The 15543-nt window shown below is 46.1% G+C and overlaps 1 protein-coding gene across 1 annotated transcript in view; it reads left to right on the top strand.

Annotated features, from left to right (window-relative positions):
- The window catches only part of LOC119967000 (serine/threonine-protein kinase MRCK alpha-like), a 386584-nt gene that overhangs the window by 325352 nt on the left and 45689 nt on the right, over nt 1-15543 (top strand). Inside the window, exons 29-31 of the mRNA XM_038798987.1 lie at nt 5570-5668; nt 9440-9656; nt 12045-12107. Coding sequence (XP_038654915.1) covers nt 5570-5668; nt 9440-9656; nt 12045-12107 — 379 coding nt within the window. The remainder of the gene's footprint in view (nt 1-5569; nt 5669-9439; nt 9657-12044; nt 12108-15543) is intronic.

Raw genomic sequence — 15543 nt, forward strand, 5'->3', positions numbered from 1 at the left:
AAGGCCAAGACGTCGACCTCTCTCGGCCCCTGGATTCTCGGATCTTCTGACACTCCAAAGATCGCCACTTCTGAACTCTGGACCACCTTCACCTTCAAGACCTCCGACATAACGTTGGAGAACCCCCGCCAGAATTTCCCAAGCTTCGGACAGGCCCAAAACATGTGGATATGATTCGCGGGTCCACCCGCGCATCACCCACACCTATCCTCCACCCCTTCAAAAAGCCTGCTCATCCTGGCCGCAGTCATATGTGTCCTGTGAACCACCTTAAACTGGATAAGACTAAGCCAAGCACACAAAGAGGATATGTTCACCCTCCTCAAGGCCTCCTCCCACACCCCAACCTCCATCTCCCTCCCCAACTCTTCCTCCCACTTATGCTTCATTCCCCTATTTGGGCTCCCTCCCAATCCATCAACTCCATCTTGTCCCGTAGCCCCTGGGGCGGCAGGTGGGGAAAGGATGGTATCCGCTTTCTGACATCCCTCACCTGTAAATCCCAGAACCCATTCCTGGCGGGCAACTCAAATTCCATCACCAGCCCCTCCAAGCTCGTGAAGCTGCTCCCAACGAATAGATCCCCAAATCGCTCGATCCCTGTCCATTGCGACTCCCGAAACTCCCTATCCAGCGCCCCCACCCCCCATCCCAGAGCAAACCCATGATTCCCGCAGACCGGTGCCCAAACCGAGGCCCCCTCCAGCCTCAGGTGCTGTCGCCACTGTCCCCACATCCTCAGGGAAAAACCACACTCTCCCCCAGATCGTCCGCATACAACAAGACCCTGTATTACCACCCACTCCCCCGCACTATCTCCTGCCAGTCCCTTGACTCTCTCAACGTCATTACAAATGGCTCTGTAACCAAGGCAAAGCAATGGAGAAGTGGGCATCCCTGCCTCCTCCTCCCGGCATAACCTGAAATATTCCGACATCACCTGGTTCGTTCGCACACTCACTGTCGGCGCCCAGTACAACAGCCAGTCCCAATCCACAAACCCCTGCCCAAACTGCCCCAGGACCTCCCACAAATACTCCCACTCCACCCAGTCGGAGGACTTCTCTGCATCCATGGCGACCACAACCTCCACACTTTGTTCCTCTGGGGACATCATTATAACATTTAACAACCGCCTGATGTTAGCCGACAGATGCCCTTAACAAATCCCATCTGGTCCTCCCCTGTCATCCCCGGCACACAGTGCTCAATCCTTGAGGCCAAGACCTTGGTCAGCAACTTAACGTCCACGTTTAATAATGGAAGTGGCCTGTAGGATCCACACTGCTCCAATCCTTATCCCTCAATAAAATTAAGGAGATAGAGGCCTGCGATAACATAGGGGGAAGCACCCCCTGCTCCCTCACCTCATTGAACGCCCTCACCAGCAGGGGCCACAAGTCCCCCAAAAACGTTTTATAAAATTCCACCGGGAACCCATCCAGGCCTGGGGCCTTCTCTGCCTGCATCACCCCCATACCCTTCAACACCTCCACCAGGTCCTCCTCCACCCTAGGGAACTCCAACCCATCCAAAAAACGCCACATTCCCTCCACCCAGCCAGGGTTCCGACTCGTACAATCTCTTATAAGTCCCTGAACATCCCATTCACCCCCACCAGGTCCAAGACCATGTACCCCCCCGCCCCCATCCTTCACCTGTCTGATCTCCCTCACCGCCTCCTGCTTCCTCAATTGGTGTGCCAACATCCTGCTCACCTTTTCCCAGGATTCATAGACCGGCCCCCTTGCCCTCCTCAACTGCCCTACCGCCTTACCCACCATATCAGTCCAGACTGCATCTGGGGTTTCTGCCACTCCCTCAACAACCCCATCTCTGGGGCCAACGAATACCTCTTATCCACCTGCAGAATCTCGTCCGCTAAGCTCGCCATCTCCGCCCGCTTCATCTTGTCTCTATGCGCGTGTACTGAAATAAACTCCCCCCTCACCACTGCCTTCCGTGCCTCCCACAGCGTGGCTGCCGAAACCTCACCCGTGTCATTCAGCTCCACATAAATCTGATGACCTCCAACGTCCAAGTACTCCGAACTGACCACCCCCGCCAACAACATCCTGTCCAACACAAAATAGTTGACCGGGAGTACATGTGAGAAAAATGAAAATTCCTTCGCCCTCGGCCTACCAAACCTCCATGGGTCCACCCCCCCACACGCTCCATAAACCCTCTCGATTCCCTTGCCACCGCCGGTGCTCTCCCTAACCTCGGGCTCGACCGATCTAATTCAGGCTCAAGAACCATGTTAAAATCCCACCCATTATCAACTGGTGCGAGTCCGGGATCTTCCCCAGAACCCGTCTCAGAACTCTACATCTTCCCAGTTCAGGGCATAAACATTCACCAACACCACCGGCATCCCCTCCAATTTCCTACTCACAATAACGAACCTCCCCTCAGAGTCTGTCACTATGTTCCCCACTTCAAAAGCTACCTGCTTATTTGTCAAGACCGCCACCCTCCTCGTCTTCAAATCCAATCCTGAATGAAAGACCTGCGCTACCCACCCTTTCCTGAGCCTAGTTTGAACCCCGATCTTCAGGGGATCAGTGTTTCCTGCAACAATGTCACATCCGCCTTTAAGCTCCTCAAATGTGCAAACACGCGAGCCCTCTTGACTGGCCCATACCATATGATCAGCCTGGTCAGGGGACTATGTCGTGTGCCGACCCCCCCCTCCCCAGGTCAATCAACCATAGCCCCTCCTGGGCCAGTCTCCGGCCCGCGGCCCGCACCCTATCAGGCCCACCCTCAGATGTCCACCGTCATCAACTCCTCTCATACCATAAACCCATCCCGTCAGCAGTCTCACCCCCCCCCCCCCCCCAAACTACAAACTAACAATCCCAACCCCCAGCAACACTCTAACCACCTGCTCACCCCCTACTGCGATTCCGTGAACTAGCCTGCCCAGCTAGCTTGGCAGCCTAATGGCGCCTAGCATCCTACCCCCCCCCCCCCCCCCCCCACTGATTCCCTCCCCCCCCCCCCCCCTTTCCAAACACTAACTTGGTGCAAACAACATCATTCAAAGACCACAAGAAGAAAAAAAACACAAGCCCCACAGAAGAACAAAGGACAATGGCCCCCAGAGAGAGAAAATAAACAGAGCAGAGCCCAATGCACTCACCCACGACTCTCCCCCATCCCCCAAGAAACCCCCCAACAACTTCCCAATGGGAGAAAACAACCCCCCCAAGAAAAAAGGGGGTGAAACCCCCCCCCCCCAACCCAACCTCCCCATACAAGGGGGGCAGGGAGAACCAACCTCCCCAACCACCTCCTCCAAAGTTCAGTGTCCTCTGTCATTGTCCACTGTCTCTCACAAACTCCATCGCTTCCTCCGGTGTCCCAAAATAGTATTCTTGACCATTATAGGTCACCCAGAAGCGTACAGGGTACATCATCCCAAACTTCACCCTCTTCTTAAAGAGGGCAGCCTTCACTCTGTTGAAGCTCGCTCTCCTCTTGGCCAGCTCCACACCAAGGTCCTGGTGTACTTGACGTTGACTGGGCTCCCAGGTACACCGCCTCGTCTGTCTGGCCCACCTCAGAATCCGTTCCTTATCAAGAAACCGGTGCAATCGCACCACTATCGCCCTCGGTGGCTCCTTACCCTGCAGCTTCCTCATCAGCGCCCTGTACACCCGGTCCACCTCCAGGAGCCGTTCAAAGTCCCCCTCTCCCAGCAACGTCTCCAACATCTTGGCCACCTATGAGCCCGCATCCACTCCCTCAATGCCCTCTGGAAACTCCACAATCCTCAGGTTCAGTCTCCGGGAGCAGTTCTCCAGATCCTCCAACTTCTCCTGAAGCCACTTCTGGGTATCTCGCGTCACCCCCATCTCGGCCGCCAACGAAGTAAGCTGCTCCCCATGTACCCCCCCACCGTCTCCTCCACCTACTGGATCGCTTGGCTTTGAGACTCCAACCTCAGCTCCACGCGGTCGATCCCCGCCTTGAGCGGATCCACCATTCTCACCAGGTCCTCCAGAGACTCCCTTCTCTGCTGGCTGACCTCATTCAAGAAGTCCACCAGCTGCTCCATAGACCACTGAGATGGTAGGGCTGGTCTCTTACCCTCCGCCATCTTCCCCTTTGTCACAGGCAAAGTTTCTCGCTCCAACCACTCTTTTCACCTAAAACCACTTCTGGTCCACGACTCCATCCACCGGTGGAATAAACTCTTCCTCCACCACTCCTGCACCTTTTTCCATTACAACATCCACACGTTAATCGGGGAAAAGGCCCAAAAACACCGCCACAAGCGGGAGCTGCCAAATGTGCAACCACTCACACCATGGCCGCCACCGGAAGTCCCTGGGAACAATTATAGCATCCTGTTAGTTCGATATGGAATCATTTTCAAAGATGAGATCAATGGATTTGATCCAAGTGAGTTGTGGCAAGAAGTTTGGGCTTAGTACACACTGCTGCAGTTTAATGCACAATATCTCTTCAAAATAGGAATACTACTTTTTAAAAGTTCTTTCATGGGATTAGGGAGTTGGTGACAAGGCCTGCATTTGTTGCCCAATGCTAGTTGCCCTTGAACTGAATGGCTTGCCTCACCATGTCAGAGGGCAGCAAAGAGTTAACTTCAGTGTAGCAGAATCACATGTTGGCCAGACCGGCTAAGGTCGGCAGATTTCCTTCCCTAAAGGACATCAGTGAACCAGGAGTGGTTTTACAACAATTGACAATGGTTTCATGGTCATCATTACTGGGACCAGGTTTTTAATTCCAGATTATTAAGTGAATTTAAATTCCACCAGCTGCTGCAGTGGGATTTGAACCCTTGACCCCAAAACATTAGCCTGGGCCTCTGGATTACGAGCCCAGTAACATTACCACTAGGCCACTGTGTCTAATATTATCATACAAACCCATGTGTGTGTGTTCTGCACTGGTGACAGTTTCCCTGTCAATAGTTTTTGGTTCTGTCCCCAGATAAAACATTTTTGTCACTGAATTCATAGAATCATAGAATTTACAGTGCTGAAGGAGGCCATTCGGCCCATCGAGTCTGCACCGGCTCTTGGAAAGAGCACCCTACCTAAGACCACACCTCCACCCTATCCCCGTAACCCAGCAACCCCATAAAGGCAACCTAAGGGCAATTTAGTCTGGCCAATCCACCTAACCTGCACATCTTTGGACTGTGGGAGGAAACAGGAGCACCCAGAGGAAACCCACGCAGACAAGGGGAGAACGTGCAGACTCCGCACAAATAGTGACCCAGGCCGGGAATCGAACCTGTGACCCTGAGAAGATTGTCAGTCAAACAGTCCGGTATTAGTTTGAGGATGTTCTTATTATTGCCTGAGTATATTGCCTTACTATGAAAGCTGGCACCATTTCTCAACTATTTCACCTGACTACATTGACAGTAACGAACCTTTGCAAAAGTTGGTAGTCTTCATATTTGGGAGCCCTTTCTAAATTCATTCATCTTATTCTTTTCATACCCATCTTTGGAAAAGGGGCTGTGGTACTTCAACCCCTTCTGACAAGTAGACCTCTGATATAGCTTTTCTCTTCTCTGCCTTAGGTTCCGCTTACAGCAGAACCTGGTAGGTGGGTTGGGCCCATTAAACAGACCCCGAAACTCCATTCCACACGCGATCGTAAAACTGCGACACATATTAAGGTACTTTTACTCTGTACGATTAATGCTGTTCGTTCGTCATAAAGATGACATTTCCACACCTTTGCAACCCCTGGTACGTACTTCTTAGTGATGTAAACCCTCTAAGGACTACTTACCCACTCTAGACCAGAACTGAATATGATGCTTCTCTTGCTCTTGCTCAGTGTAGAGCTGAAACTCAACAAATATCTCTTAAAATACTTCATGGACGTCTGTTTTCCTTCCTTATTTAGACTATCTTTCTGTACACGTGCAGTGTGACCACATCATTCATGAGCGGCAATGTTTCAAGTAAACTTATTTATCCATGAATAGCGGGGCGCCATGTGGCGCAGTGGATAGCACTGGGACTGCGGTGCTAAGGACCCAGGTTCGAATCCCGGCCCTGGGTCATTCTAGACCAGAACTGTCCGTGTAGAGTTTGTACATTCTCCCCATGTCTGCATGGGTTTCACCCCCACAACCCAAAGATGTGCAGGTTAGGTGGATTGGCCACGCTAAATTGCCCCTGAATTGGAAAATAAAAAAAACAATTGGGTTCTCTAAAAAAAAAAAAAAAATTTTTAATTATCCATGAATAGAAATCCTACTTTGCTGTAGAGTGAGATCGCAAATACTCGTTAATGAAGATTGACACCAGAAACTGGTAACTGCCAGATAATTGAGATTACCAAATTCCCTTTCAGTGGGAGGGGAGGTTCAGATTAATTTATCTTGCATGATCAGTTTTTCCAAAGCAAAAAGAATTTCCCTACCTAATATTGATGTGCAAAGCATCATCACCACAAGGACTGCAGCAGTTCACCTCCACATCTTTGGGCATCTAAGGATGGGCGGTAAAAGCAGACTTGGCAGCAAGCCTTTGCTCCAGCAACAATCTTTGTTACTTTCTGGTGGTCCCAACTCCAACTAGTGGATCAATTCCTCCAATTAATTTGAGGATACAGTTTACTGAGACATAGATAAATGAGGTTCTATAATTGGTGAAGTAAAGCTTGCTCTGAAAATTGGCTTTGTATATTTTTCAGGGTCATAGATTTTCCTCAGCTTACTTTCCTGTGGGACATGAATAGCACAATTTGAAAGCTCTCTCCCTGACCCCTGAAAGTGACAATGTGAAATCTTCATGTTTATCAGTCATAGAAACATAGGAGTTACAGTGCAGAAGGTGGTCATTCGGCCCATCGAGTCTGCACCGACCTTTGGAAGCCCACACCTTCACCCTGTCCCTGTAACTCAGTAACCCCACCTAACCTTTTTGGACACTAAGGGGCAATTTAGTATAGCCAATCCACCTAACCTGCACGTCTTTGGACTGTGGGAGGAAACCGGAGCACCCGGAGGAAACCCACGCAGACACGGGGAGAACGTGCAGACTCCACACACACAGTGACCCAAGCTTCACAGCTCCAGGGAATCAAACCTGGGACCCTGGAGCTGTGAAGCAACAGTGCTAACCACTGTGTACCATGCAGCATTAATCTGTATCACTGAGTCCTGCGAAAATCGGTGTTGGAGGAGAGGTTTCCATGATCGTATAAGGACAGTAATCTTAATGCTGCATAGCAGATCTCATTGAGCATTTATCAAACTCAGTTTAATATGGGATTATTAGCCACCTGTTCAATTCCTGCCTAGTTTAATCACTCTCATTGTGATAGGGGAAATGGAGGGAAGGAACATATTCAGTTCCTCACTTTGTTATAAATGGTGGGACAAGAGCTGGGTGATGTGAATTACTTTTTCTTGCAACCCCCAACCTCCATGAAGTATGAAAATGAAACAAAATGAAAATCGCTTATTGTCACAAGTAGGCTTCAAATGAAGTTACTGTGAAAAGCCCCTAGTCACCACATTCCGGCACCTGTTCAGGGAGGCTGGTATGGGAATTGAACCCACATTACTGGCCTGCCTTGGTTTGCTTTAAAAGCCAGCTATTTAGCCCAGTGTGCTAAACCAGTCCCTGGTAGTATGGTATGGTAGCAATACAGAATCGAAGGAGGGCATTCAGCACACTGTGCCTGTGTTAGGTAGGATGCCACCTTTCTGTTCTATGTCGCATGTACTAACACAAATTGTAATTGTTAAACTATGTGATTATGTCATCGTGACGCATGAATGTATGAACACAATTTTTGTTTTGTTTAACAAGTCTGGAATGGTGATGAAAATACATTAGTTATTTAAAAGACTACATGTATTTTTATACTATTTGTGGTAAATTTGAGTTATGTGATTATACAGCCACTATGAGGCTCTCACTTTTCAATCTTTACCAGATCATTTCTGCAGTTGTGAAAGCAGATGAATGTGTTGTTTATTAACATTTAATGTTAACAGATTAAAGAAATTGTGAGGCATTCTTAACCACCTAGCAGGGTTAATCCCACTGAGTCACTACCGCATCATGGTTAGCCCCGAGGATGATTAAAAATACAAATTATAGCCTGGAAGTAGCTGGTTTACATATCCTACTTGATCATTTCAATGTGTGCAAAACATGCATTCAGCTGTGTGTATATGCACACAAATGATCTCTGCTCAGCTTGTTGCTTTGTCTTGTGACTGAAGCAGCAGAGCTTCAACGGTCAGAACTGGTGGATGTAAAGGACCACATGGGATAAAGAAATTTCTCCTCGCTGTTTCAGTGAACATTTATCCCTCAGCTAACACTGAAACCAGATTAACCGATCATTATTTCTTTGTTTCTGGGAACTTGCTGTGTGAAAATTTGCTGATGATTCTCCTACATCAGAACAATGACTATATTCCTAAAAGTGCTTCATTGGTTGTAAAGCATTTTTGGACATCATGAACTCATGCAAGGTTCTGTATAAATGCAATTCCTTTCTTTCTTTTACTGCCACTATTGGAGGTTGCCCCAGAATGAGATCAAACCCTAGGTGTTCTGTTAGTTTAAAATTTCCTCTTCTCTTGAGATCAGTTGTTCGCCACAATGATCGCCTTTCTTCTCTCTATCTCAAACTGCATTTAAAGCATGAATTTGCTAATCCTATCGCACACAATTCAAAATAAAATGAATCTCGGAGGCTAACAAGCTGGGTTATTATCCCTTTCCTGCACATGGATAGCAAAAAGTATTGATGTTCCAAAGAATGAGCATCAGAGTGTCTGCAGTAAAGGCTTATTTAAAAGTCAGCATCGCTGTGAAGACACAAAGCGGGTGACCATTTAAGTGGGAAAATCGATTAAAAGGTTTCTGTGAGAAATAATCCTCAAATAGCCAGAGGACTTGATATGTTCTCGGAGTAGCCTTTGTAATTGACTCCAATAATACTTACAAAAGGTTAGAACTATTTACCCAATATAGTTAGGTGCCCTTGATAAGTACGAATGTTAGAAATGGTGCATAATGTATTGGTGTAAAGTGTCCATTTAAATTAAAGACATCTTTGTAAAGATTAATAGGTTTCTATTTGTGAGTTACACCTTAAATGTAGTTTATTCATTGTTTTTACATATAGGGGCTGGAACTATTTTTAGATAGGTGCTGGCCTCCAAGAAGATAGAACTTTAGCTGTGTCAGCATAAGTCAACCATGCAATGGAATAATCAAAGGATTGAGTCAGCAGGGGTTTTTTTTCATAATCTGGTTTTGCTACAGTCAACTAGTTCCATTAGCGTTTTCAGATAATCTCGTGGAGGGAGGTTAAAGCACATGAGGTGAGGGTAAAATAAAACGGTGCAGACAGTTTAACTCTGATCAGTACTGCTTGGGCTTTCCCCTTAACATCACTTCATTCTTCGCAGGTTACAACCTCCCAGCTGTCAACATCCAATAATAAGTGTTCAATCCTGATACTGGCTGACAACGAGAATGAGAAAAATAAGTGGGTGGGACTGCTGAATGAGCTACACCGGATCCTGAAGAAGAACAAACTCAAGGACCGATCAGTCTTCGTTCCAAAGGAAGCTTATGACAGTGCTCTGCCTCTTATTAAGACAACTCAGTCAGCCGCCATTATAGGTAGGAGCCAGCTGACTGCCTTTTCACTGCAGCTGATACCCCTCAGCATGTAACGTCATAAAATACAATCACCGGCCAGTTTACGTAATATAATAAAATAACAATAACTGTAAAGCAGTTTGGGGTGTCCTGAGGACATGGAAGGTGCTATGTAAGTACAAATTCTTCCTTTTCTTTTAATTCAATATATCAAAAACATGTAGTCCAATTTTCCTGTTTTATTTCCTCCCTTAGTGTCGTTATTGGCTCAGTTGTGCCAGAGCAATCCTGAGGGTGTGCCAACTTTTAGACAGTCAATTGAGGCCCCATCCATTATATTTCACCTGTGTCCTGGCCAGTATTTACCAAAGACAAAGATTAGCTGATCATCTAACTCGTACTGTTTGTGGGACCTCTATGTAACTTAGCTGCTGTGTTTGATATCTTAAACAAGAGTTTAAAAATACTTCAAAATAATTCATGAAATTTAGTATTTACAGCACAAAAACAGGCCATTCAACCCAATCAGTAGTTATTATCCTCACTCATATTCTTCCATCTTATTTTAGAACATCTTGCCAACAATAATTGGCTGTCAAATTGTTGCAGAGAGTGAGAAAGACATAAGGCTGAATTCTCCACCATCGGGATTCTCCGTTTTGCCGGCAGCCCAGGGGTTTCCCGACGGCATGAGACTGCCCCACAACCAGCCCGGGAAACGGAGAATCCCGTCGTGCCACTTCAGAAATCTGGCACGGCGGGATGGAGAAAGTGGCCCCTAATATAAATACAAATGTGTTGGTTTTTTTCTCCACTTATCTGCCCCTCTCCAGCCCCCACCACTTCAGAAGAATGAGTTGAAGTGATAGTGTCAAATAAAAGTTGAAAAACGACAAGTCAATGTTTTGGATAGTGACCTTCTATTGTCAAGGATGATAGTCAGCAATGAACAATTACTATTGTATCATTAGTGTGAGTGTAAACTCAGCTGGGAATTTTAATGGAACATTCATAAGATGCTTCAGTTAGAAGTAGTAGATAATCTGAAGTGGGAAGAAGATCCAACTGCAACATTGGACATTGAACATTCAGTGAAGAATGCCATGTGCCAACAATCTTCCAACTTCTTATTGTGATGGAGAGGAGTAAGGGCTTCCCATTCGACAAATTTGTTTGGCTTGAAGATCTTGTTTGTAATTTCTCAGTTTAACACAAAGTGCTAGATGACTGGTTTGTGATGCAGACTGACGCAGGTTCACGACCCATCCTGGCTGAGATTATTCATGAAGGCCTCACCTTCTCAACCTTGACCCTCACCTGAGGTGTGGCGATCCTCAGGTTAAACCACCCCTCAAAGGGGAAAGCAGCCTTTGGTCCTCTGGGACAGTGGCCACATTTACATTCATAATCTGGAGGGTAACTATTGGATTTGTAAAATTAGAATTGTCAATATTAAATCAGAAGATACAACAGACACAACAAGTCTTGTTCATTTTCATATTTGACATTTCCATGTTTCTTTGTATTGCTGTGTGGCAGGTTCCCAGCAGTGATAATCTCCCAATTTTAACTTCATTCACAACGTTACACGCTCTCTCCAAATCAATGATGTGATATCCTGCCAGATTTAACTTCATCGCCAGGGCAGACCCAATCCTTCTCCAATGTGACCAAATAACATGGAGGCCATTAGCTAGTGCAGCAGAGGAGGCTGCTGCTTTGTTTCACTTAGAAAAACGTCCCAATGCCCTTTATAGAGACGTAATCAGACAAAAAGCAACACCAAGCCAAAGAAGGCAACTTTCTGGGGGTTAGCCAAAAGCTTGGTCAGAGAGGTCAGTTCGAAGGAGGATATTAAAGAAAGAAAATCCGGTTTTGGGGACTGAACTTCAAGCCACTGCTGGTGAGGCAAGTAGCCTGATATCTTTCTTTGTGAAATACATCAGCTACTTGAAGAGGACCAGCGATGTTGACAGCACATGTGGAACATGCTGGTGAAGCCCAAGACCCAGGCCTCAAGCCTCCGTGAAGTTTTGCATTGTTGACTATGAGCCTAAAAACAGACTATAACCAATTTCCATGCCAAAACCATTTTGGGGCAGTTGAGGGTTTTGGTGAGCTGCACAGTTCTGCCTCTAATTTCATCATTTTGTCAATTAAAATTAGGAGATTCAGAGGACTGCTGATGTGGGGAATAAAGAAAATTCACATTGTACTGTATGAGAGATTGGTGCTGAGGTGTGCTGTAAAGGCACAGTGTGACTGGTGTCATACTAACCTGAGATTGCCTACTGCTGGCAAAAGGTGGTTGTATTTAGCACTTTTGTCAAGGATGAAATGTTAACCAATAAGAGAAAACCATGATACGGGTGCCACATATTAACACCCATTCCCCTCGCTGTATTCCAGATCATGAAAGGATAGCACTGGGAAATGAAGAAGGATTGTTTGTAGTGCATGTCACCAAAGACGGTAAGTGGATTTCTTTCTTACCCGTTTTTACTGAACACGTCTTGTACAATTCCACATGCAGTAATATTTTGGTATTATTACGAACATGAGCACCAAATATGTTTCATACCCAATTCCTTACATTTTGATCTCCTGTAAGTGTTTATTCGTCATGTAATTTAATTGCAAATTTTCTTGAGTTTTCTCACTTGAGATCTTGCAACTGGAAACAGTGTGATGGTTTAATGAATGGATGCTTCTTGCAGTAGGGACTGATACAAATTTCACAATCAGAGTGGATTGCAAGTAGTTACATAGAAATGTGAAGCTCAGTTGAAAAAGATGAGCCCCTCCATACAAATCATCCAAACTCTCGCCCCATGCACAAAAACCGCAAGCCTCTCATATCAAATTCAAGTCCCTTTCAAATCTACAAACGTCAAGAACTCCGAATGCTCAAATGTAGTTCAGTATTTGGCGGAACTATTTTCTAAAGCAAGAAATTCCACTTGAAGACTGGGAGTAATAATTTTCTCTTGCTCTATCTCTCGATGTCGCACTTTCTCTCCTCGCTCGATTTTGATGCCCCGCTCATTTTCAATGTCGCTTGCTTGCACTCTCACTCTTGCTTTCCCTCTTGCTTGCTTCTGCTTTCTTCTTTCTCGAATATGTAAATGTGGAGCAGAAATCGGCCATTCCGCCCGTCGAGCCTGTGCCTCCATTCACTAAGATCATGGCTGATCTGATAGTAACCTCAACTCTGCCAACCCCTGATAACCTATCACCCCACCCCCCCTCCCCCGTGCTTACCAAGCATCTATCCACCTCTGCCTTAAACAAATAAACAAATACTCTGCTTCCACCACCTTTTCAGGAAGAGAGTTCCAAAGACTCACAACCCCCATCTCCATATTAAATGGGCAATGTTTTAGTTTTAAATAGGGACCCCCGTAATTCTAGATCCTCCAACAAGAGTAAACATCTTCTCCACATCCACCATATCAATGCCCCTCAGGATATTATATATTTCAATCAAGTCGCCTCTTTCTCGTCTGAACCCCAGCAGATACAAGCCCAGTCTGTCCAACCTTTCTTCATAAGACAACCCACCCACTCCAGATATTAGTTTGGCAAATCTTCTCTGAACTGCTTCCAATGCATTTACATCCTTCCTTAAATAATGTGACCAATACTGTCAACAGTACTCCAAATATAGTCTCACCAGTGCCCTATCAAACTGAAGCATAACCCCCCTACTTTGCTATTCAATTTCCCTCTCAATAAATGATAACATTCTATCAGCTGTCTTTTTAAAATTCATACACCAAGACACAAGATGCCTCTACATCGCAGAGCTCTGCAATCTTTTAGATAATGTGCGTTGTTTCTGTCCTTTCTGCCAAAACAGTCAATTTTGCATTTTCCCCACATTATACTACATTTGCCAGATTGTTGTCCACTCACTTAAACTATCTATGATCTTTTTGTGACCTCCTTATGTCCTCTTCACAACTTATTTTCCTACCTATCTGTGTCAAGGGATGGCACCCATCCCTTTAATCCCTTCATCCAAGTCATTTATCTTCTCACTTTCTGTTTTTTTTGTGGTAGTAACTAGAACCTGTAAATCACTAGTAATGGCCTTTTCTAACTCTCACAAGAATCCTTTCTCTCCTTTCATCTCCACACCACTCTCCTATTTTGCCCTTTCTTTCTCTCACTCATTTTCCCTCCTCTATTTCTCCATTTCCTGCTATGTCTCTCTATGTTCTGTCCTCTCAAGAGAGGAGAAGAGGTGTGTGATACAGAGGATGGAGAAAGTGGGGTTATGAAGGAAAGAGGTGAGGAAAATGGGGACTGCAATGTGATTTCCTTCCCTCCCCAGGCCTAAGGGAAGGAAAGGCTTTTGGGAGTCTCAGCATGGATTAGTTCACCAGGATTTACTCTTCATGGTGAGTGGGAAGGGTAAGGTTCCCTTTCATTGTGGGTTAGTTGGGAGGTGATTTCAATCCACTGTTCATCCTGAAAGAAAATACTTGTAGATAAAATGGGTGGGAAGGAAACGATTTGCCTTTTATACAAAACCTACCACAGCTTTCAAACATCTCGAGGAACTTGACTCTGTTCACCCTGGCTCAGGGGTAACACACTCACTTTTCAGTTCGAAAGGTTGTGATATCAGGCACACTCAACCAGAGTATGGCTCACTGTTTTAGATGCCATTTTCAGATAAGGTGTTAAACTAAGACTCTGTCTGCCCTCTCAATTGGATGTAAAAGATCCCACGGCAGTATTCAAAAAATATTTCCCCAATGTCCTGACCAATATTTATCTCTGCCATCATCACAAAAACAGATTATCTGGCCATGATTACATTACTGCTTGTGGGAGCTTGCTGTGCACAAATTGGCTGCTGTGCCCCTACAGTATTTACAACAGTGACTACATTTCAGAGCTGAGGTGAGAGTGACTGACCTTGGTATCAAGGCAGTATTTGACAGATTGTGGCATCAAAGAGACCTGGCAAAAACTCTCCAGTGGTTGGAGCCAAATCTAACACAAAGGAAGGTATTTGTGCTTGTTGGAGATCAATCATTTCAGTCTCAGATATCACTGCAGGAGTTCCTCAAGGTAGAGTCTTAACCCAGCCACCTTCAGCTGCTTCATAAATGGCCTTCCTTCATCATAAGGTCCGAAGTTGGGATGTTCACTAACGATTGCAGAATGTTCAGCACCATTTGCGACTCCAAAGAGTCCATATGCAGTAAGGCCTGGGCTGACAAGTGGCAAGTAATATTCATGCCACACAAGAGCCAGGCAATGACCATCTCCAACAAAAGAGGATCTAACCATCGCTCCTTGACATTCAATGGCATTACCATCTCTGAATCCCTCATAATCAACATCCTGGCGGTTGCCATTGACCAGAAACTGAACTGGACTAGCCACATTAATACTGTGGCTACCAGGCAGGTCAAAGGCTGGGAATTCTACAGTGAGTAACTCACCTCCTGACCCCCCCAAGGCTTGTCCATATCTACAAGGCATAAGTCGGGAGAGTGCTGGAATACTCCCCACTTGCCTGGATGAGTACAGCTCCAAGGACACTCAAGAGGCTCAAGACCCCATCTACCATCTCAAACATTCACTCCCTCCGTCATCCATGCACTGTGACAACTATGTACAAGATTCACTGCAGGACCTCACCAAGTCTCCTTCAACAACACTTTCCAAACCTGTGACCTCTACCATGGGAACCCCACCACCTGGAGGTACCCCTCCAAGCCACCCTGACTTGGAAATATATCGCCGTTCCTTCACTGTCGCTGGGGCAAAATCCTGGAACTCCCTCCCTAGCAGCACAGTGGGTGTACCTACACCTCCGGCACTCCAACCACTATGAAGGTGGCTCACCGCCAACTTCTCAAGCACAATTAGGGATGTGCAAGAAATGCTG

Source organism: Scyliorhinus canicula, chromosome 6 (genome assembly GCF_902713615.1).
Source record: "Scyliorhinus canicula chromosome 6, sScyCan1.1, whole genome shotgun sequence".
Taxonomy (NCBI): domain Eukaryota; kingdom Metazoa; phylum Chordata; class Chondrichthyes; order Carcharhiniformes; family Scyliorhinidae; genus Scyliorhinus; species Scyliorhinus canicula.